Consider the following 23058-nt stretch of genomic DNA (forward strand, 5'->3'; position numbering starts at 1 on the left):
GGGGATGTATCAGTCGGGTGAATCCTGAATGGTTGGCAATCTGGCCATTCCTTTCCACTTTGGTATAATTGAGTATTTTGTTTTAGATTTCTAGTGGCATAAACATATGCTCACCAACTCCGTTGATCCCTTATTACATGAGGAAATAATTTTCTTTTCAATGGGGGGCCCAACTTAACTAAGATGCTCACTTCTCTTCCAAATCCACAAAAATGTCAATCTGGTAATTGTATGTGTGTTTTCATTCTGTTTGTGTAGTCACATCAACAGAATCATTGGAACCGAAGTTCCATGGTAGCAATATAGAGCACCTGATGTTTGCTGTCAATGCAGTGGTTTTCTGCAGTCCTGCTGGCATCATTTCACTGTTTTCACATCAGGAAATGGTGAAATGGTGGGCCTTACAGAGGCAGCAGGGGTCTGCCATCAGGACTGAAAGCTGAGAGGTGAGGGGTGATGGGGCAACTCACTTGGGCAGGATACGAGGCCACACCTTGTCCTTATTAAGAATATCTGCCCATCCCCAAGAGCTGTGAGCCAATCAAAGGTTCTCATTGCTAACCAATGGGCAGTGCTGGGGCTGCACCCAAACATTGGTGGCCATGCACCCTCACAGTAAGGTCAGTAGGTTTAGGGTTCAGTCAGGCAGTTGATGAGGGCAGGTGGCACTATTTCTAGAGGTGAAGCCATTGCTACCAGGGGGCCCCCCAAGTGGACTAAAGAATGTCCACAAAGGAAGGTCCCCTGAAGCCCACCAAGAGGCGGCCAAGATAATGCAGCTAAAGTGGAAGACAGCCCTTGAGTGGATTGATTGGGCTCCAAGCAGGTTGGCCATCTGTCACTCTTCTCATCGCTGGCAAAGTAGCATGGCAGTGGGAAGGTGCCATCTTGTCAGACTTTCTGCTTCCCAATCCATTCCCAAAGGGCTAGTAAAATTCAGCTATGTGTCTATGCAAACATGTGGTTACAATTATCTGAAGAGAAACTATTTGCAGGGATATGGGAAAAAAGGTGAGGGAGCAGGCCTAGCTGAGTTATTCTTGCAGAGAGCCAGCAGAGACACAACTGGCTGAGTGGCCTCCTTCTGGGCTGTATCCATTCTATGATTGTATGAATATTTTCATTTTATGTAATTAATTTTGCTGTTGGATTTAACTTTGCAAGGTGAACACCAATATGATTTTTTCACCTTCAATGTTTTCCTGGATCACATGTTTGTCCAGAACAGACCGAACAGCAAAACTACCTTAGCCCATCTAAAGTTTTAGATTTTATTTTTGTTTCAGCTATTTGGTTGCAACGTTGTCTGTAGATAATACGCTACTGGGAAAGGTATCTTTTAAGAATATGAAAGCATCGGAGGCACATCTGGAGGGCTGTGAGTTGAGCCAAAAACATAAGTTACATTAAAACATATCTGTCCTTAGTGGGAGAAGCTTCAGTCCCGTCCACCCAAGTGAAGAGGCTCATCATTTTTCAAAAAAACCACAGGATACACAATAGTGGATAAAGTATGGCAGTGCTTACTCAGAAGAAGCAGAGGCAACAGATAATATTTAGGAAGAGGGTTACAACAGGACCAAACGCATCTTATTAACAGCATACTAGTGACACAAAACAATTTAAATAGCTTCTCAAATGGCTGAGTGGTACAATTCTTGGTACAATAGAATTAGTCCAAAATATATGGAGGTGGGGAAAGGTCAGGATTCCCACCTCTGGGTGCTGTCCAGTAACGACTGATGGAATAGTATATATGTGGATGTTGACTGAGTCCAAGGACTTGACTGCAAAGGCCCCATAGTCATCCTTTACTATACAAACTCACACATGGGGTGGGATTTTCCAGCCCTTTCTGCCAATAAGATTATCCAGTCTTGCCAAAGGAGACTCCTTGTGACGGGTTCCCTCGTAACGGGATGGGTGAGACACGCGGAATGCTGTGGACATCGCTGGAATCTTGGTGGTCAATGGCGAGCTGCCTCAGTTGCTGGAAAACATGTTGTGGCAGGTGGGCAGATGAGGAAGCTCACCCATGAAGTTCAGCTGCTTGACTGATGTATTAAAGAACTGCCTACTTTTCAGAAGAGGGATAAAAGCAGAAAACCCAGAGGAAAAAATGCTCAAAATAGTTCATAAGGCTGCAGGAGAAAATGACTCCTCTGTTTATGGGGATGACTATCGTTCAGATAAAATATCTGCACTGTGAGGTTCCATCATAAATTACTTATGTAGTTATTGCTAAACCACTGCCTGATGAAAGGAACAGTTTTCAAAGGTAACTCAGGTGATATCCTTTTACACTGACTTTATTTGCAGAGTCTGAAAGATTAATTACTGTCTCTGTAAAGAATAATGTAATTAATGGCAGTTGATATTTTGTCAAAAACGATTAGTATTCGTGAGTTTTATGCAGATGACAACTTTTAAAAACTTGGGAAATTTAACAATCTCTTTAGTAGAGACCTCATGCAGGAACTTAACATTGCAATGTTTGTTGTATTTTACAGTAATAGAGTTAATATATAATAATTTTGGATTATGTTGTGTTTTTTCAAATATGCTTTACTCAAGCATTTCTATTTTAAAAATATTTCAGCTCAAAATATGATTTTATTATATTTCCAGAAATTCTTTGTGATTTGTGCCAAATGTTGTGACAATGCACAATAGAATCTGCAGGACTAGAAAGATTAATCAAGAAACAAAACATCTTGTTTACTATAAGATACTTGATTTGTCGGATATGTTTGGAAAGGATTCTATTTGTAAGTTTTCACACTTGCATTATAATTTATTAAATGCAGTACATTAATGTTGCATTCTTTCACTATATATTTCTATTTAGGCCATCTGCATGTCTGAACATTACATCAGCTGGATGAATAGGGCAGACATGCCTCAGACTTTTCCACCCCAACTAAGCCGTGTCTGCTCGAGGTTCTGACAACAGGAAGTGTGCTTGCTGCAAGGTGTTGATGAAGTTTATAGCGAAGTTTGGCTCCTGAGAAAATTTAACACGTACAAAGTTGGAGGATTATCTAGATGATAATGAATAATATATATTGCTGTTCAGTGTAAAAACAGAAAATGCTGGAAATGCTCAACAGATTCAGCAGCATCTGTGGAGAGAGAAACAGTTAAAATTTCATTTTCAGCCTTGAAGATTTCCAGCATTTCTGCATTTACTCCAGATTTCCAGCATCTGCAATAATTTGCTTTTGTTTTAGCTGTTCAGTGGGCATGCTGTTGTTAGCTTAACAGATGTAAGTGGTTAAATCTTAAAGAAATATATTTGTACAAAATTGGTTAACAGTCTTTCCCCCCTACTTAAAACTTTCAAAGTAACAAATAATAAAGGCAATTCACTGCAATGTAAAAATTACAGATGGCTGCGGTCAGGGGTTATTCCAATGGCATCACTTTGTACGTCAACAAATTAATATTGCATGGATGTTATTTCAAAGGCTCACAAAGATAGTAATCCATTATTGAGGCCTCTAAAGCAGATGGTTCAAACTGTATGCAGATACCCATTCTTGCCTTTACGCATTATATCTACTTTAGTGTTGAACTGTAATGAATTGTTTTATAATCGATTCCATCTTCTTTCCATTAGCAGACTTCAATGTACTCCAAATCTATGGAGAGAACTCATTTTCCAGAGTTTTAATCATTGAAAAAGTGAATGCCTATTTCATTAAATGAAATGATTCATGATCATTGAAGCAAAAATTCAATGTATTATGTTAAATTAGGAAGATTTTAATAAATTCCATCCCTTTCTCTCATTTAAGTATGCTTATAAGGAAGATGGGACTGTTTGCAAATACAAAAAGGAGCATCTCATAAACATTTAAGAAGCCACTTCCTCCAAAAGCAAACAACATTGCCTCAAGCATTCATCACTTACAACCTCTAAATCTCACCTTTAATACATATTGTCAGTTCTCTCCAAGCACCTTCACCTTTTAAAGTATTTTCCCTTTAATATTTTTAACCCACTAGAACTTTCCGAGTTTACTGGTTATTTTAGTGCTAAAAGACCGGTCAGTTTGAATTTATATGAATTTAATAGACTTGGTCTGCTAATACATATCCATATACAAGCATGATTCTTTAAACATATCTAAAAATGCTCCAAGTAAAAGACATATATAGGTGCCTACAACTATTTCCTATATTTAATTTATAAGCTGTGCATGCATCAAAGGAAAGCAGAACTGAGATTTAATGTGCATAAAATAAGCATTAGCATTTTAAAGAGGCAGATTAACACATTAATCCAGGCTTTGGTATGCAATTTTCATACTCTGCCGCTACTAAAAACTTCACAGTGTGAAACTCTTAATGAAGCTAATCACAGGGTTTTATTTTTACTTAGTTAAGTGATAATGGGCAATATAAAAACTTTATTTCTGATTATTATTCAGAGGCTTACAAGTGATTGGTATGCTAAAAATACTTTATTAAAAATTAAATATCCATCTTGCATACATATGTAGAAAAAAAGTTCAAAAATGCAAATAACGAAGATCATTCAATCACATAGTTATTAATTATTAACAAAGCCCTGTGCAATGTTGCATGTTCAACTATATTAAATAAAACACAGAAAAACAAATTCCTTGGAACGAATGCAGAACAAGGAAAACAAAAAAATGGAAATGAAGGAAATCAAACAATCGCTGTGAATCTTAATTATGGTGCACACAGATGGAAATAAACTCATTCTAGGTATTTCAAGAAAACAGGTTATTCCATTTGAAAAGTCTAATCCTGTGTGGTTTTCCAGTTGTCTCTATTTGTTCTCCTCATATACTGAAAGCAAAGCCTCCAATGCTTCCACCGTCACTTTTAATTTCCCAATCACCACCGTGCTGTCCTGTGAATCAACAACTGCAAAGAAATCAAAATGTCATGTCCTAAATGATTCATTGCAGGTCGCATTGAGAAATATATGATTCATTCAGTTTGCTTAATGATCTGAGTTAGCTTTAAACGCCACATTGCAAGATTTGTACACATACAATAGGGCCAAATTCTCCTGTTTTGGGGATAAGTGCCCATGCCGGCAGAAACATGGAAGTGTTTCCCCGGCGCTAACAGCATCTTTCAGGTGGGATTCACCCACCTGACAGATGCTAATAAGCTCATCTTGAGCAACCTGCCGGCCAGCCTCACTGTTCTGAGTCCGGACCGCCCTTTTTAAAAAGACAAGTCCCCCTCACAGCACTGACCAGGGGAGCACCACCAACTCCTCACCAAAGAGCCGCATCCTCCCCTCCCCCCACTAACAAGTAATGGATGAAACCCCCACCACGCCTGAGGGAACCCCCCCCCCCACTCAGGTCCCCCGCACTCAGGTCCCCTTCCACCTCAGATCCCCACTCAACTCCCCTTCCCCCTCAGATCCCTGACTCAGCCCGCTTTCAGGCCATGCACCTTGGCAGCGCTCACATTGCACTGCCCCCTAGCACTGACACCTTGGCCTAGCATCTTCAACCCTGGAGGGGGCTCGAGGAGGTAGGTCCAGTGGCCAATTGCCCCTCTGTTGCTGCCAGGACGCAGAGGAAGGGTCCCTCAGGCGTGCTGGGGGTTGGGTGAGCTGAGGCTGGGGGCAAGGGGATGACCTAACCACTCTCCCCAGGGGTAGGAGTGTTGTGGCTGGGCTGCCCTTCTTGCCCTGGCATACCTGACAATCATCCTAGCATGGTGATTTCAGGCAGCCCTGTGATCAACATCTGCCTATCAGCTGTGAAAATTCTGAGAAAGAGAGAGAGCTTGTCCGAGGGTGGAATGTTTCATTTTGGCTAAGAATTTAGAAAGAGTGTAGGAAGATCTGGTTGGCATGGTCATTGTCAGGACCAATGACAAGGATTGGAAGGTCCCACTAAAAGAGTATCAGGAGTTAGCAGCTAAGTTATAAAGCAAGATCTCAAGATGGTAATATTAGAATTATTAGCTGAGTCATGTCCTAACTGCCATAGGAACAAACAAATCAGGAAGATGAACAAGGTGTGGGATGGAGGGGTTCTATTTCATGGGATAGTGGCACTAATACTGGGACAGGACAGAGCAATATTATCGGGACAGGCTCCATCTGAATTGGGGCCTTAGCAAAAGAATAAACAGAGTAGTTAAAAATAACTTAAAATCAGTAAATGGTGGTGATGGTGGGGGGAGGTAGAGGCAGGAGGAGGTCTCAGTCAAAAAATGGTAAAATTTATAGTTTATTGATATTAGCAAAGAGGATAAGAACAGAGTTTGGGTTACAAACAGTGATATAGTTACTCCCAGTGGATGGAAAATTAAAATAAGCACAGGAATGAAAATAAGAAATGTAAGTTAAATGATGTGAGAAAAACAGCATGAAGGCAGAATGACAGATTAGTGCCTCTTACCCAAATAAGTTTTTTTTGATACAATGCATGGAGTATAAGAAATACATTGAGCGAATTTGAGAATCAAATAGGGCATGACATGGTGGCCATCACTGAGACATGGCTGCAAATTGGTCACGATTGGGAGTTAAATGTTCCCAATTACAAGGGCCAGAATCTTCAGGAAGGTGGGGGCTCTGCCCCTGCCATCCAAGGAGTTGACAGGGAATATATCCCTGCCAACTCCAGCAGGTCCAACGCCCTTTCATGCTCAAGTGAGTGTTGATTGGCGGAAGGCGGGACTTCCTCCCATCACGGGAAAGAAGTCATGCCTTTCAGAGCTGCCAGCCAATCAGATTGTCTGGTAACTCTCCAGTCATTCCAGAAACAATGCTTCAGTGGCAGAAGAGGCTGTCTGAAACTAAATATTGAAACTAGAGGAAAGGTAAATGGCAGGAGTCAAGGAGAAGGTGGGCATGGAGGGCCTGTAGGATCGCAAGTGGGATGTTTGGGGTGTTGGCGATTAGGTTGGGGGACGTGGAAGGAGGTTTGGAGCTCCCTAAGGAAACGGCACCCTTAGTCAGAAGAGAGCATCTGATGAAGGCGTGCCCCACCCCCTTCTCACCTGAGATCAAATTTTTGTTTTACCCTGCTCCTGGGTAGAATTGCGACCCAGGAAGGGCAGACAGGATCCTGGAGGGAATTCCATCCATGCAAATTTCAGGCCCACTCCCCCACCTGAGAACCCACCGCGAGGTGGGGAGAGAGGTAATTCTGGCCAAGGTCTTTAAGAAGGACGTAGCCTTATTGATTAAATATGCAATTACAGTTTGAATAAGAGAAGATAAAATTCAGGGAATTAAATCAATAGAGAATTTATGGTTAGAATTGAGAGATAAGGGCAGAATTACAACTGTTATGGGTGTCTACAGGCCTCCTAATACCTGTAATGAAGTGTCAGAATGCAAAATAAAAACACAAAAAGCTGAAAATACTCAGCAGGAGAGGCGGCATCTGTGGAGAGAGACATCGAGTAAGTCTTTCAGGTTGATAACATTTCACCCTGTAATTTTCTTTGTTCTTTGAAATATTAGCTTTGTTTCTGGTTACAGATGGTGCCTGACCCACCAAGTAGTTCCAGAAGTTTCAAGTTTTTAAAAAGATTTCCAGCACCCACAGTATTTTTCTTTTGTTTAAGTGGCAGAATGTATTAATTCAGAGATTATACATTCTTTACACAAAAACAAATTTGCTTTAATGTTCATATAGATATGAAAGAGCAGAGCAACTCAAGCCAGAAAAGTAGTGAATTTCCTCAATGCATTCAAGATAGTTTTCTGCACCAATATGTTCTAGAACCAATAAGAGGGCATGTCATACCAGATTTAGTAATGAGTAATGAGCAAGACTTAATTAATACTCTAAGGAAACAATAATCCAGCATTGCTCATAAGAATTAAATCATTTTTCAGTTTGTAAAAGGGAAATGTAACATAGTTACTATGATTCTAGATTTTCTAAGGCTAACTTTTACAGGATGTGACAGAGACTGACAACAGTAGATTGATCAAAAGTGTTATCCTGTAAAATTATAGATGAACAGTGCAAGCTGTTCTAAAAACAGTTGACCTTAATAAAAGACCAGAATATACCCTTCAGGAACAAGAGCTCTACTTATCAAACAAAGAAGCCATGGCTTTTTTTAAAAAAGGTGAGATATAACAAAACTAAACCAAGGAGCATAGGAAAGTGCAAAGTATAGATCAAGGGGTCTGGGGGAAATAGCAAGGATAGCGAAAGAAGGACATAATCACAAGAGCTGCAAAAATGAATACAAAATGGAATTTGCAAGGGATAAAGATTAACAATATATTTTTGAAATTATATTAGAAGAAAAGAGTAATCAAAAGTAATGGTGGGTTCTTTAAACACTGATGTGAGTAATATTACAACTGAAACTAATAAAATGGCAGACTTATGAATAATTATTCTAAATTAGGTTCACTGTGGAAGAACAGGATAAAATACTGATATTCCAGGGAAATTAATAGTGAATCAAGTATTGGAACTCACTTAATGCAAGCAAGGGAAAAAAAAGCACTAAATACTGACAAATCCTGAGGATCTGGTGGTTTCCACCCAGGCTTTTAAAGGAAGTAGGTGAGGAAATTGCAAAGTCTCTCATTTCAGGAACTGTTCCCTAGGTTTGAAGATCGCAAATGTAGCTATTATTTAAGAAAGGTGAGAGATAGGAAATCCTGAAAACTATAGATCTATTAGTCTAACATTTGTTGTGAGATGTTGTGGAATCTATAATATGGGCAGAGTAGCTAAGCATTGTAGGAAAAAGTTGAGCTGACTAGAGACAGCCAACATGCATTTGTGAAGGTTTAACTAACCCAACTGACTTTTTGAGGAATTAACTAAGGTCATAGGCAAGGCAATGTCTATGGATGTAGTTTATATAGGCTTCCAGAAGCATTCGGTAAGGTTCCATAGAAGAGACTGTTAGCCAAAATTAAAACTCGTGTAATTAAGCCAAAATTATTGAACTGGTTACGCAGCAGAATACAGAGAATAGGGATAATAGATATGTACTCAAATTGGAAGGAACTGATTAGTAACCCACAAAGATCTGTGCTGGGACCTCAAATTATTTACCATATTACTAATGACATTGATAGCATTAAAGAGAGCCAAATAACTAAGTTTGCCAAAGATACAGAAGAATTGTAGGATGGAACATAAAGTAATAAAAATTCATTAACAGATTAAATGAGTGGGCAAAACTACAGCCGATAAATTTCAACACAGCTAAGTGTGAGTTAGTCTATTTTGGACATTGCCTTGAGTTGACTGTGGTGGGGAAGATACCGTTGTCCACCTCCTTGTAGAATGGGCCTTAGCAAAGAAAGTCTGGAGAGAGAAGAGGTGGTTTTTGTTGAGATTCCTGAGCAGCTCCATGATGCAGGACTGTGCTCTACGGGCTATTCTCAGGGACACACACAGAGACAGACAACAACTGTTGCTGGAGGATCATCAACTCGGTGAAAGACGCTCTTTGGAATGGCCAAAACCAGTTGGTCTTCCAGTGCAAAGAGTTGTCTCCAATCGAGTGTTGCAGACTAGCACATTCCAAAGCCCTGGACTACATACGAAGGATTGTTTGGCGTAGCCGTCATAGAGGTGCCATGGCGAAATGTTATTGTTTAAGATCTTTCGGCCATTGTGAACTGAGGGGAAGGGAACTGCAAAGAACCCTCTCGGGCTGAATGACTTACAATGAATGTATAGAGTGAATATTACATGTATCACAATGGTATGGAATCACCTTAGAGTGCAATTTGATCTATGTAGACAATGTGTATACCTTTGTCGTATTTTTGGTGACTATTTTGAAATGTCTGTAACCCTTATTTGACTGTATTGAAGCACCTCAGAGTGCAAGATGACGTATGTAGAAAACCTGAATATTTTTGCACGTTATGTGATGGCCACTTTGAAATATTTGTAATGTTCTTTTAGATATTTTATGAATAAAGTATATTTTTGCAAATAAAAAATTCACAGCACTGCTGGCTATTTCAATGGACATGCAGCAGGTTTCCATTTACTCGCTAGCAATGCTGTGTCCCACCACTGACTCAGCAATACAGCACACTGCTGGTTTCAATTGGAGCGAAGAGCATTGGTGCTGGAAGTGGAAGACAAATGGATGCCAACTATACTCTGGCTGACAGAGGTGGCAGTGCTGTGTGATCAACTCTTGCTGCTGGTGGGTTACACAAGAGAGGCTGAATACCATCAATGACGTGAACAGCAAAATATTACAGCTTCAAATGATAACGACATAGTTACAAACATTCGTCGAAATAATATAACGTTCCATGTTTTTGAGAGATTTGTAATCATTTTCACAAATATTTGGAGAGACAGACGGTATTCCCCCCCACCTGCGCCTGAAAACCATATTGGCATGGTGCCAACATGCTCTATGCAGACCCAACCTGTAGCCATAAAGCGCTGCAAGGCTAATAAGGGCATATATCTCATTCTGTGGAGCTGCGGGCCAATCTGACTGGGGCTGGCAGCATGATTGCAGCTGCCTAGTCTACAGGAAAAGCAGAAGATCGGGGCTCATGGATCCCCAGAGCAGGTATGTCTGGGGTCTAGGGTTAAGAGGGTTTGGCAGCTTAGGTAAAAGGGCAGGGGCGAGGGGATGGATTTAAGAGAGGGAGCAGGTAGGAAGTAAGTGGAGGTTTAACCTAATGGAGCATGTAAAATTCATCCCACTGCGTGTCTTAGTGGGCGGCATGGTGGCACAGTGGTTAGCACTGCTGTCTCACAGTGCCAGGGACCTGGCTTCAATTCCCGACTTGGGTCACTGTCACTGCGGAATCAGCACATTCTCCCCATGTCTGTGTGGGTTTCCTTCAGGTGCTCCAATTTCTTCCCATAGTCCAAAGATGTGTAGGTTAGGTTGATTGGCTGTGCAAAATTGCCCCTTAGTATCCCAAGGTGTGTAGGTTAGGGGGATTAGTGGGGTAAATACATGGGGCTACGGGGATGGGGTGGCAGAGGGGGTCTGGGTAAAATACTCTGTTAGAGAGTTGGTACAGACTTGATGGGCAGAATGGCCTCCTTCTGCACTGTAGGGATTCTAGCAATGGGTAGCAACCGTTAGGTCAAGATGTGAGAACCTGTATTTACATGAGGAATCCTTATTAAAAATCATTGTACTGTTATACAACTCACTTTCATGCTTTAAGTCCAGCAAATGTGACAATGACTTGTACATAGTGTAACATATAGGGATTTAATCAAAATAAGAGCCAATAACAAGCGGTACAGACTCAATTATGGTTGTGATAGATACGCCATATTATGCTGTATATTTTATATGCTTCAAATCAAAATCCATTGCTGGCTGAGTGGATGAAAAGTATCAGATGCAGCTAAATCTAATATGAAGATTGCAAATTGGTGCACGATTCATACACTCTCTTTGGAAACTGCCATGTGAATTACAATTACAATTTTGGGACAAAAAAGCACATTTATTCAAATCATTTATTTTGACCCTTATCCTTGTGATTTCCTGGAGACTCACTTCCAAGATGTGACCACACTCATCCTTCATCTTCGAGTTTAAAATTTAGCTGATCAATTGCTGGTCTGGAAAACCTGGCAGCAAAGCAAGGTGGATAAAGGAGAACCAGCTGATGTAGTGTCTTTGGATTTTCAAAAGGCATTCAATAAGGTGTCACACAAGTTAAGAGCTTATGGTTTTAGGGGTGTTTCATTATGTGTTCAGGGTCTAGATGGTGTCATTTAAGTTTGTCCTTCCTCCCAAAATAAGCTGTAGTTGAGACTATGGTTTGTTAAAATCATTTCTCCTTGTTTAAACTATTATGTACTTATTAGGACCTCTGCACAAGGTTGGCACTTTTCCTTCCTCCATATCTGTCACTCAATGATGTGGTGTAACCTCATCATTAATTACATCAGCATCATGTGCTTCTAATGTTAACCCTTGACTTTGCATCTCCCCAAGTCATTATAATTACATTATTATTCCTCCTGCATCGCCTCAGAAGTATCAGATATTACAGATTTAATCTCAAAGATGCCTTGACCAATTTCCCTGATATTGTCCTGATCTGAGGTCGAGGACATTCTGCACTCATCCTTCTGTCAATACGAATATCCTTCTCCTGGGTGGCAGTCGAGCTTGGTCTTGTTTTTTTCTCCTTCTTTTCCTTCAGGATCTGTGCAATAAGCCCAAATTTCCATTGGCTTTCTTTCCAAGGATATTGAAGCACTGTGGTTTCTCCTTATAGTTCCTTGGTCTGTCTCAATCTGTATGATCTCGACCGTGGGGCTCTTCTGATTACTATGCTTACTTTCTGTTGGGTGAAAATCATTTTCACCCAAAAATCATTTTCCTCACATCTTCTATAAACCTCCTGCTCCTTAACTTAAATCTATGCCCCATAGTTATTGACCCCTCTGCTAAGCAGGAAAGTTCCTTCCTATCCACCTTATTTATGCCCCTCATAATTTTATACACCTCAATCAGGTCCCCCCCTTCAGCCTTTTCTGCTTCAAAGAAGACAACCCCAGCCTATCCAGTCTTTCTTGATAGCTGCAACCCTCCACCCCAGACAACATCCTGGTGAATTTCCTCTGCACCCTTCTCTAGCGCAATCACTTCCTTCGTATAATGTGGCAACCAGAACTGCACACAAAACTCCAGCTATGGCCGAACTTCCCTGCTCTTATATTCAGTACCTTGGTTAATAAAGACAAATATTTCATATGCCTTCTTAACTACCTTAACCACCTGTCCTGCTGTCTTTAGAGATCTATGGACATGCATACCAAGGTCTCTGATCCTCTGCACTTCGTAGGGTCTGGCCATGCACTGTATATTTCCTTGCCTTGTAAGTCCTCCCAAAATGCATGATCTCTTCAGGGTTAAATTAATTACATTTGCCACGGTTCTGCCCATCGAACCAGCCCGTCTATATCATCCTGTAATGTAAAGCTTTGCTCCTCACTATTTACCACACCACCAATTTTTGTGTAATCTGCGAACTTACTTATCATATTGCTCACATTCACGTCCAGAGTTTTTCCTGAGTCTTTTTACTCACAGTCTGTTGCCACCATGTTTTGCTATGTGCTTGGTGTCTAGATTGGGTCTTTTGGGGTTTGACTTTCTCCCAAAGTAAGCTGCTTAAGACTGCAGCTTGTTAAAATGATCACTCTTTATTTAGAGCTACTATTTACATATTGGGACCTCCACATGAGATTGGAACTTCTCCTTCCTGCAGAACTTTGTTACTCAGTCATGTGGTGTTACATCATCATTATGTGCTTCCAATGCTAACCCTTTCCTCTACAGAGGGCAATATATTTGCATGGTCAGAGGACTGGCCAACCAACAGGAAACAGATGTTGGGATAAGTGGGTTATTCTCAGGGTAGCAAACTGTAGTTTGGAGTGCCACATAGATCATTGTTGGGTCTCAACTATTTATGATCTATATTCATCATTTGGATCATGACCTTCATCCAAGTCATGAGTGGGGAAATCCAGAACTAGAGGGATCAGTTTTAAAATAAAGGGTTTCCAATTTACAATGAAGGAGGAGGAATATCTTCTCTCAGAGGGTCATTAGTTTGTGGAATTCTCTTCCCAAGAGAGCAGTGAAGGCTGGATCATTGAATATATTCAACGCCGAGTTGGACAGATTTTTGATTTACAAAGGAGTCAAGTGTTACGGGGGAGAGGCAGGAAAGTGGAGTTAAGGTCACGATCAGATCAGCCTGAATACTGCAGCAGGGCTCAAGGTGCTGAATGGCCTACTCTTGCTCCTAATTCTTAACCTCTTCTGAGATTAGTTTTAAGTTTCAGCATGGACAATGTGGTTTGAATGTACCCTCCGGGCTGAAATTAGTGACTGCGGCAACCTGGCTGCGCCATTTTGGGATCCCTGATGGAATTCAATCAGGTAATTTACAGGGACTCGCAGTGCAGTAGCCTTGAAGTAGGCCCCAGAAGACAGATGACTGGGGTGGGCTTGCTAGGGCCAGTCAGACAGGACCCCAGCGAGGGTCAGGTTTGGGGGAGTGCATAGGAGTTGATGCGGGCAAGATAGTCTTTTTCATTGGGCATTACTTGCCACTTAGGGAACCCTCCATGGGTCACAGGGTGCCCAATCAGGAGGCCTCCCTGAGCTCACTGGGAGGCTGCCACAGTATACTCAGTGGTCTCCCTAAGTGGTGCATGTCTCCTCCACTGCTGCTGGTGGTGGGACGAGGCTCTTTAGTAACTATTACTTGGTTACTTAAGAGCCTCGATTGGCTTCTGGGTGGGCAGGTTGTCCTCAAACTTCAAGGGGAGTTGGGGAAATGACGGGCTCTCCAATTCCCACCTTCCCTCCTGATTCTAGGGCAGCCCCCACTCCCGCCTCAGCCTTCAAGCTGTTCCTGCGGTGGGGTAGGGATCATGGCAGGGAATTATATTTTGTCCCTGACGTGCTGTTTTTATGATAAATCACATTGGGTATGGCTGTGTAGTGACTATGATATTGGACTACTATTCCAGGATTAATAATCCTTTGGGAATTAAGTCCTATGATGGCAATTTGAGAATTTTAGTTCAGGTAATGAAAAAAGTCTGCAAATAATAAAACAAAAACTGTGTGGTGTTACCATGAAGATGATGAAATGTCATTAAAACCTGCCCTTACTCCGTCTGGCCAGACCTACAGCAATGTAGCTGACTCCTAAGTGCCTTCTGAAATTTCCTAGCAAGCCACTGGCTGGAATTTCCAGCCCCCTGCAGCAGGTTTTCTGGCGGAGGAGGTGGGTCGCCATGGCTGGTGGTGGGAGCTCCTGGTCCCGCTGAAGTCAATGGCCATTTGCGTTGCCAATGTGAACCCACTCTGCTGCCAGAAAACTGGAAAAAACCCAGAAAATCCCAGCCACAGTATTAAACTGCTGTGGAAAAGTCAAATACGATTGAAATTGGACAGACCACAGGCTCAATCTTAGCATCAGATACAATAATAAAAGCACACACTACCCAGTCGATCCTGCAAAGTCATAGAATCCTTACAATACAGGAGGAGGCCATTCAGCCTATTGAGTCTACACTGATTCTCCGACAGAGTACCTTACCCAGGCCTTATCCCAGTAGCCCCACAAATTTACCCCACTAATTCCCCCTTACCTATTCATCCAGACATAAAGGGGTAATTTAGCATGGCAAATCAACCTAACCTACACATTTTTGACTGTGGGAGGAAACCGGAGCACCCAGTGGGAACCCACGCAGACACGGGGAGAATGTGCAAGCTCCACAGTTACCCGAGGCCAGAATTGAACCCGGGTCCGTGGTTCTGTGAGGCAGCAGTGTGTAACCATTGTGCCACTGTGCCGCCCATAACCACTATGCCACTGTGCCACCTCACTAACATCAGGGAACTAGTGTCAACATTTGGAGAGCTGTTTCACTGTCTAGTCGGCCAACAGTCTGACATATTCATATTCATAGAATGATATTTTATTGCCGATGTCATGGATTCCTCCATGACTATCCCTAGAAATGTTCTGTTCCACTGGCAGGACAGAGCAACTAGTGGTGATGGCATCATGGTATATAGTCAGGAAGGAGAATTTTTAACATGAGTTAAAGCCTATAGGTAAGCCTATATATAGGCCTGGGTAGGTAGGGACATGACCGGCGCACCTTGTGGGCCGAAGGGCCTGTTTGTGCTGTCATTTTTCTATGTTCTATGTTCTAAGTCTCATGGCATCAGGTCAAACACAATTACCACCTACCATCCTCTCTCAACTGATGAATCAGGACTCTTTCATGTTGAGCACTACTTGGAAGAAGGGATGAGGGTAGAAAGGGCACAGAATACAGCTTGGTGGGGGCCTTCAATGTCCATCATCAAAAAATGCTTGGTAGCACAACTACTGATCAAGTTGGCGAAGTCCTGAAGGATATATCTGTCAGTCTAGCTTTGCAGTAAGTGGTGAGAGAACCAAAATGAGGGAAAAGCCTATTTGACATCATCACATCCTACTTATCATCAATGTATGTGCCCATTACAGTATCAATAGGAGTAACCAGTGCATAGTCCCTGTGGAGACAGTCCTGTCTTCACACAGAGGACACTCCAATGTGTGTGTGGCGCCACCACTATGCCACATGGAATAGATTCAGACCTGAGCCAGTAGCTCAAAACTAGGTATCAAAGAGGCATTGTGAGCCATCAGCAGCAGCAGAATTGTATTCAACCGGAATTTGTAACCTGATGGCCCAGGGGAGGCGATAGCCTAGTGGCATTATCGCTAGACTATTAATCCAGAAACTCAGCTAATTTTCTGGGGACCCGGGTTCGAATCCCACCACGGCAGCCACTGGAACTTGAATTCAATAAAAAATATCTGGAATTAAGAATCTTCTGATGAACGGGAAACCATTGTTGGTTGTCGGAAAAACCCATCTGGTTCACTAATGTCCTTTAGCGAAGGAAATCTGCCGTCCTTACCTGGCCTGGCTTTCTTGTGACTCTAGAGCCACAGCAATGTGGCTGACTCTCAACTGCCCTCTGAAATGACCTAGCAACTAGGAATGGGCAATAAATGCTGGCCAGCCAGCAACGCCCATGTCCCACGAAAGAATAAAGAATATTGTTCATTCTGCAATTATCATCAAGTCAAAGGGCCAATCCTAATTAGAGAACATCCCAGGAGCAGCACCAAAAATGAGATACCAAGTTGGTGAAGTTACAACATAGAACTACAGACATGCTAAACAGCATGCTGTAGACAGAGCTAAGCAATCCCAGAACAAACAGATCAGTTCATCCAGCTGTGAATGGCAGTGGACAATTTAACAACTAACCAAGGAGGAGGCTCCACAAATATCCCCATCCTCAATGATAGGGCAGCCAGGCACATTGGTGCAAAAGACAGGGTTGATGCATTTTTAACCATCTTCAGCCACAAGTGCTGAGTGACTGATCCATTGCAGCCTCTTCCTTAGATCCCCAGCATCACAGATGCTAGTCTTCAGCCAATTCAATTCACTCCACTAGCTACCAAGAAATGGCTCAGTGCTCTGAACACAGAAGAGGCTATGGACATCGATAACATTGCACCTGAGCAAAATGTAAGTCAATAGGAACTGGGGGGGTGGGGTTTGGGGGTGGTGGGTGGTTGGAAGTGGAGGGCTCTCTAATGCTTGGAGTTATAACTTGTACGAAGGAGGACAGTTGTGGTTGTTGGAGGCCAATCATTTCAGCACCAAGACACTGTAACAGGAATTCCTCAGAATAATGTCCGAGGTGCATACACCTTTAGTTACTTCATCAATAATCTTCTCTCCATTATAAGGTTAGAAGATTACTGAGTGTTCAGCCCAATCTTAACTCCTCAGATAATGAAGCAGTCCATGCCTGTAGGCGGCATTGACTGGAAACATACCTGGTTCAGTCACATAAATGCTGTGGTGAAAAGATCAGCTTAGAAGCTGGGCATTCTGAGGTGAGTAACTCCCTCCAGAGTCTCCAAAGCCTGTCCATTATTTACAAGGCACAGGTCAGGAATTTGATGGAATATTCTCCACTTGTCTGGATATGTACAACTCCAGCAACACTCAAGAAGTTTGACACCAGCCAGGGCAAAGAGGCCTTAAACATTCAATGCCTCCCCCACCAGTGCACACAGGCAGCATTGCATATCATCTAAGATACATTGTAGAAACTTGCCAAGCCCCCCTTGAAAGCCTTCCAAACCCATGACCAGCTAAAAGGGCAAGGGAGCAGATGCTTGGGAACACCACCACCTGCAAGTTCCCCTCCAAGTCACCATCCATTATTGGACTTTGTTCATTGTTGCTGAGTCAAAATCCTAAACCCTAACCCTCCCTAACAGCACTGAGCGTACCTACACAACAAGAACAGCAACAGTTCAAGAAACTGACTGACCATGACCCTCTCAAGGGCAATGAAGGAGAGGCAACATATGCTGACATTGCCAGCAATGTGCACATCCCATGAATGAATTAAAAAATACTGGCCAGAACTGATTTTATTACTGTCTTTATTACATCATTCACCATGTAATATAAAAAAATTCACCATCAGCCATTAACTCATTCCAGGGAACAATGTCTTCAATGATTTATGTCAAATAGCAATAAAATAAAAAGGTATAGCTTTCTGAGATCACAAAGATAAAACTGTTGTCTTTCACTGTGCTCACTGCATTGATTAACTAATGAGTAGTACTTGTTGATGTTAATGCATCAGTAGCACAAGAGTATAATAAAACCGTCATTGGGTAAAAATTCCTTGGTTCCCTATTTGCAGCAAAATTGTAGATGTATATAAAAAGAATTCTTTCTCCACTGAATGAGGGGTTTCTGCTGGCTGTATTAGAAACTTTGGCTGGAGTTTTCTGGCCCTGCCAAGGTTGGACTTGCCACAGGGGATGCGGCAGGCAAGCCAATACTATTGACTTTTGGCAGGACCACACACACCCCCAACGGTGGGTGGGACTGGATAATCCCATCGTTTGAAGGCACTTTAATTTAGAAATTCAATCACAGGCACTTGTAATGCAAGTTTCTTGTAGCTAATCAAGGTAAACCAGTTAGATTTTCTTTTCAACTGGTGGCAAGGAAGACCTATCTTTCATTGAACCTTTAGGCTAATATGTCTATTTCTTCTTGAGTCCTCTGCCTGAGGTCATGTCCAAACCACAGTTCCATGACCTCTACGTCACATAGGGCAAGGAGTCAGGTTCCGAATCACCCAATAGCAAGGGCATTGAATCCTCTTGCTGTTGGCACCAATCTATTCCACACTGGCCGTCCATCCATCTGAGTGAGAGTTGCTATTGCAACATATACTTTGACATGCACATTGTATCCTGGAGCTATGGATAGTGATGGTAGAGGCTCAAAGTTCTTTTCATCACATGGCTGACCAGGAATATCTCCCACACTTAACGCCTGTCATTGGTGTATGTTGTAATGATTTACAAATTGATATTCAACCTGGGGTGGCACCGTGGCACAGTGGTTGGCACTGCTGCCTCATAGCACCAGGGACCTGAGTTCAATTCCAGTCTCGGGTCACTGTCTGTGTGGAGTTTGCATGTACTCCCTGTGTCTGCGTGGGTTTCCTCCGGGTGCTCCGGTTTCCTCCCACAGTCCAAAAATGTGCAGGTGAGGTTGATTGGCTGTGCTAAATTGTCCATTAGTATCAGGGGGATTAGCAGAGTAAATATGTGGTATTATGGGGATGGGGCCTGGGTGGGATTGTTGTTGGTGCAGGCTCGATGGGCTGAATGGCCTCCTCTGCACTGTAGGGATTCTACGATTCTATGACTGCATTATGAAAACATATTCCTTGGGCATCAAGTCTTGGAGTGAGACTTGAACCCTGAGCTTCTGGCTCAGAAGCACGTATGCAACCCACTGTGCCACAAGACCTCCCTCATGTTCCTATTGGGACTAATAAAGGTACTGCTGCAGTGGCACTGCTGCATTTTTGTAGTGAGGTCCTCACACATTCATTGTACAATTATGGGATCAAAGGATTTAAGAGCACGAGTAGGCCATTCAGTGCTCCACCATTGAATATGATTATAGCTAATATGCTTGTGGTCTCAACTTCTCTTTCCTGACTACCTCCATAATCTTTGATTTCCTTTGTCTATCAAAAATCTAATTACCTCAACCTTGAATAAATTCAATGACCAAGCCTCATTGCTAGTCTCCCCCATAAGATGAACATCCTCCTGATGCCGACCCTATCAATTCCTGTCAGGATCTTTTTGTTTCACCTCTTAGTTTCTAAACTCCAATGGGTATGGGCCATCTTTTTTCATAAGATAAACCCTGCATCCCAGGAATGAGTCAAGTGAGCCTTCTCTGAACTGCTTCTAACATAATTAGATTATTTTTCAAATAAAGGGACTAAGACTGTGCACAGGACTCCAGATGTGGTAGGAACATCAGGGGGGTTTTGTGGTGCAATGGGTAGTGTCCCTGCCTCTGAGCAAGAAGCTCTGGGTCCAAGCCTCACTGCAGGACTTGATGGCCAAAGCCCTGTCCAGCTGCAGTAAGATTTTCCTTATTTAGATTCCGTTTCCCTTGTTTTAAACACAAAATCATGATGTCACTTCCACAGGTGCTACCCAATGTGTCAGCCAGTCCCATGCATGTACTCAATGTTGAATAGCCCCAAATGCCATTGGTTTACAAGACAACTGGTCACAAATTACAAATATTAACGTGGACAGCAGTTAGCTTGTTCTCCACTGACCTAGGCTGCAACATAAAAAACAACACTGTGCCTTTATAGATGACGATCTCAGTGCTTAGCAAAGGGAACCATTAGCATAGTCTAGGAATTCTGCTTTTTTTAAAGAGTGGTCGAGCCAGAAATTGGGACAGAACACATCTTTGCCAAGAGTCCACCTCTTAATGCTTGCCAATTTAATTTCTGACCATGGGGATTTTCTTTCATCTATCCCAATGCCAGTATTTGGAGGTTGTTTTCAGGCTTCCTAGAAATCAGACCAATTACACCATTACAGGCAACAAGTGGGCATGTCATGTTGGACCACATGTGGACTCCATTAGAAAGAAAGAAAGAAACCCTACAGTGCAGAAGGAGGCCATTCGGCCCATCGAGTCTGCACCGACCACAATCCCACCCAGGCCCCACCCCCACATATTTACCCGCTAATCCTACACATCCCAGGACTCCAAGAGGCAATTTTTAACCTGGCCAATCAACCTAACCCGCACATCTTTGGACTGTGGGAGGAAACCGGAGCACCCGGAGGAAACCCACGCAGACACGAGGAGAATGTGCAAACTCCACACAGACAGTGACCCGAGCCGGGAGTCGAACCCGGGACCCTGGAGCTGTGAAGCAGCAGTGCTAACCACTGTGCTACCGTGCTGCAGCAAAGGATTACTCCTGGAAATTACTCCATGGAAATCTCTAGCATCTTTGCTCTGGTGGGTTGTTTATCTCTATGGGGCAGCAAAGTGCCAGTCCCTCCAAAAGTTTGACTGCTCTGCACTGGTGTCCACTCCTAATATGCATCCAACTCCGTTCCTTGGATTTGCAGCTGGGTGATGCCAGAAACGAATTGAGGTAAAATCACTTCCTGATATGCATCCGATGACACAAGCATGTCTTTGCTTCCAAGTCTATCCTCCTAATCCTCTGATTTATTTTGGTTCTTTTAGGTAAAAGAGACATTTGCTAAAGGCCTGAATTTAATTACATTATCTGGCAATTTTGAACAGAAACAAACAGACCAGCATGTTTGGAAATGCATTCTGTGGGTGAAACTTTTCTAACAATTTTGTAGTTTCTGGAGCCCTCCTAAATGGCATACATCAATACAGCTGGGATATGACGGACCTGGCTCAGTGATAGCAGCCATCCCAGAATCAGAAGTTTCTGAATTCAAGCCTTTAATATATGGGCTTGATGATGTAATCCAAGCTAATATAGTGTCAGAGGTACTGCCTTCCATATGAGATGTTAAACTGAGGCCCTCTCTGCCCTGTCAGATGCATGAAAAGGATCCCATGGCAGTATTCTCATATCAGTTTTTTCTGGCCAATAGTTATCCCTTAGCTAACATCACTAAAACAAATTAGCTGGTGATTTATGTCATTGCTGTTTGTAGATCTTGCTGTGAGGAAATTGGCTGCTGTGTTTTCTTATATTACAACAGCAATTACACAGCAGATTTACGTCAGTGGTCATAAAGATCAGCCATGATCTTATTAAGATCAGCCAATAATGGCGGAGCAGGCGCAAGAGGCCGGATGGTCTACTCCTGCTCCTAGTTCTTATGTTCTTATAAAGCATTTTGGGGTGGCTATGAGATCAGATTGAGGTTATTTATTTCTACCTCTGGAAAATCCCTAGAACAAGGAAAACTGCGCACACAAGAGCTGCACATGAACTGTGCACCTACTGTACCAAGGGTAATTAACAATGAAATATGAGATGCTGCCATTTCCAGCATCAGCTGTGAGCAGTGGAAATGTTTCACTTTGTAGGCTTCAGTCTGAAAGCCTCTGAGCAGTGATTGTCAGAGTTACAGATGAGCTTTTAAAGTACTTACTTTTGCTTTGCATTTGGATGGAGCTGCCTGTGCCTTTTACAGCAGAAGGGCCAACGAGATTACTTGGATATTTCTGTTCCCACTCAGTCAGAGGTTCACCTACACAATACTTAAATCCAATGTCAAAAAATGTAATAGGCCATGAAGATTGTACAAAGATCTCAGTGAGGAGCTTTGCATGAGAAGCTCAAGTAGCTGCTACTTGAAGACCTGAAACAAAATTATTTGCCAGGACATCTATTCCTATAGTTGTCAAATAGTGATTGCACTTTATTTTTTACAGGTTAATTTCAAGCAGCCATGGAGCAAGGAAAAAGAGTCATATGGGCTAAAAACTTGAACTCTACTTCTCTCAACACAGATGCTGCCAGTCCTGCCGAGCTTCTCCAGCAATTCCTGTTTTTATTTCAGATTTCCAGCATCCACAGTATTTTGCTTTTATAATTATGGAGTATCCATGCACTGTCACCTAAAGTGCTGTCAGGGATATATTTATCATGCCATTGACATATGTTATGGGAAAGCTTGAGAATAATCAATTTTTGGCATTGCCCAATCAAGCTGTTATCATGATGGGTTTCCCAAAGTGCAGGGTGACATGAATAGTAGGATGTTGGTGGCATGCTAGTTTCTACATTTAATTCATTCAACATTTTTAAATGAAAGAGACGTCACTTGCTTTTATGTGGAGGGCAAACCCTCCATGCCAATGTTAGATTCGCTGGAAGTTGCCTTGATGCATTCATCCTCAGGGAAATTAACTATCCCTGAGCTTTTCAACACAGCAAAAGAAGTTCATAGGTGACTTGTAGGTGATGAGGAATATCCCTTGCTATGGGTAATGCCCCAACAAGAGTTGCATGTACAGCAGCAGAGGAATGCTACAGGGCGATATGGTGGCACAGTGGTTAGCATTGCTGCCTCACAGCGCCAGGGATCCGGGTTCAATTCCAGCCTCGGGTCACTGTCTGAGTGGAGTTTGCACATTC

The 23058-nt window shown here is 42.4% G+C and overlaps 1 protein-coding gene across 1 annotated transcript in view; it reads right to left on the reverse strand.

The window, feature by feature from the left end:
* Window positions 1–3746: 3746 nt before the first annotated feature.
* rpgrip1l (RPGRIP1 like) overlaps window positions 3747–23058 on the reverse strand; it is a 213131-nt gene continuing 193819 nt past the window's right edge. The window contains exon 26 of the mRNA XM_078210885.1: window positions 3747–4899. Within this exon, the coding sequence (XP_078067011.1) occupies window positions 4802–4899 (98 nt within the window). The 3' untranslated portion in view covers window positions 3747–4801. The remainder of the gene's footprint in view (window positions 4900–23058) is intronic.

The sequence above is a fragment of the Mustelus asterias genome, chromosome 4, assembly GCF_964213995.1.
Source record: "Mustelus asterias chromosome 4, sMusAst1.hap1.1, whole genome shotgun sequence".
Taxonomy (NCBI): Eukaryota; Metazoa; Chordata; class Chondrichthyes; order Carcharhiniformes; family Triakidae; genus Mustelus; species Mustelus asterias.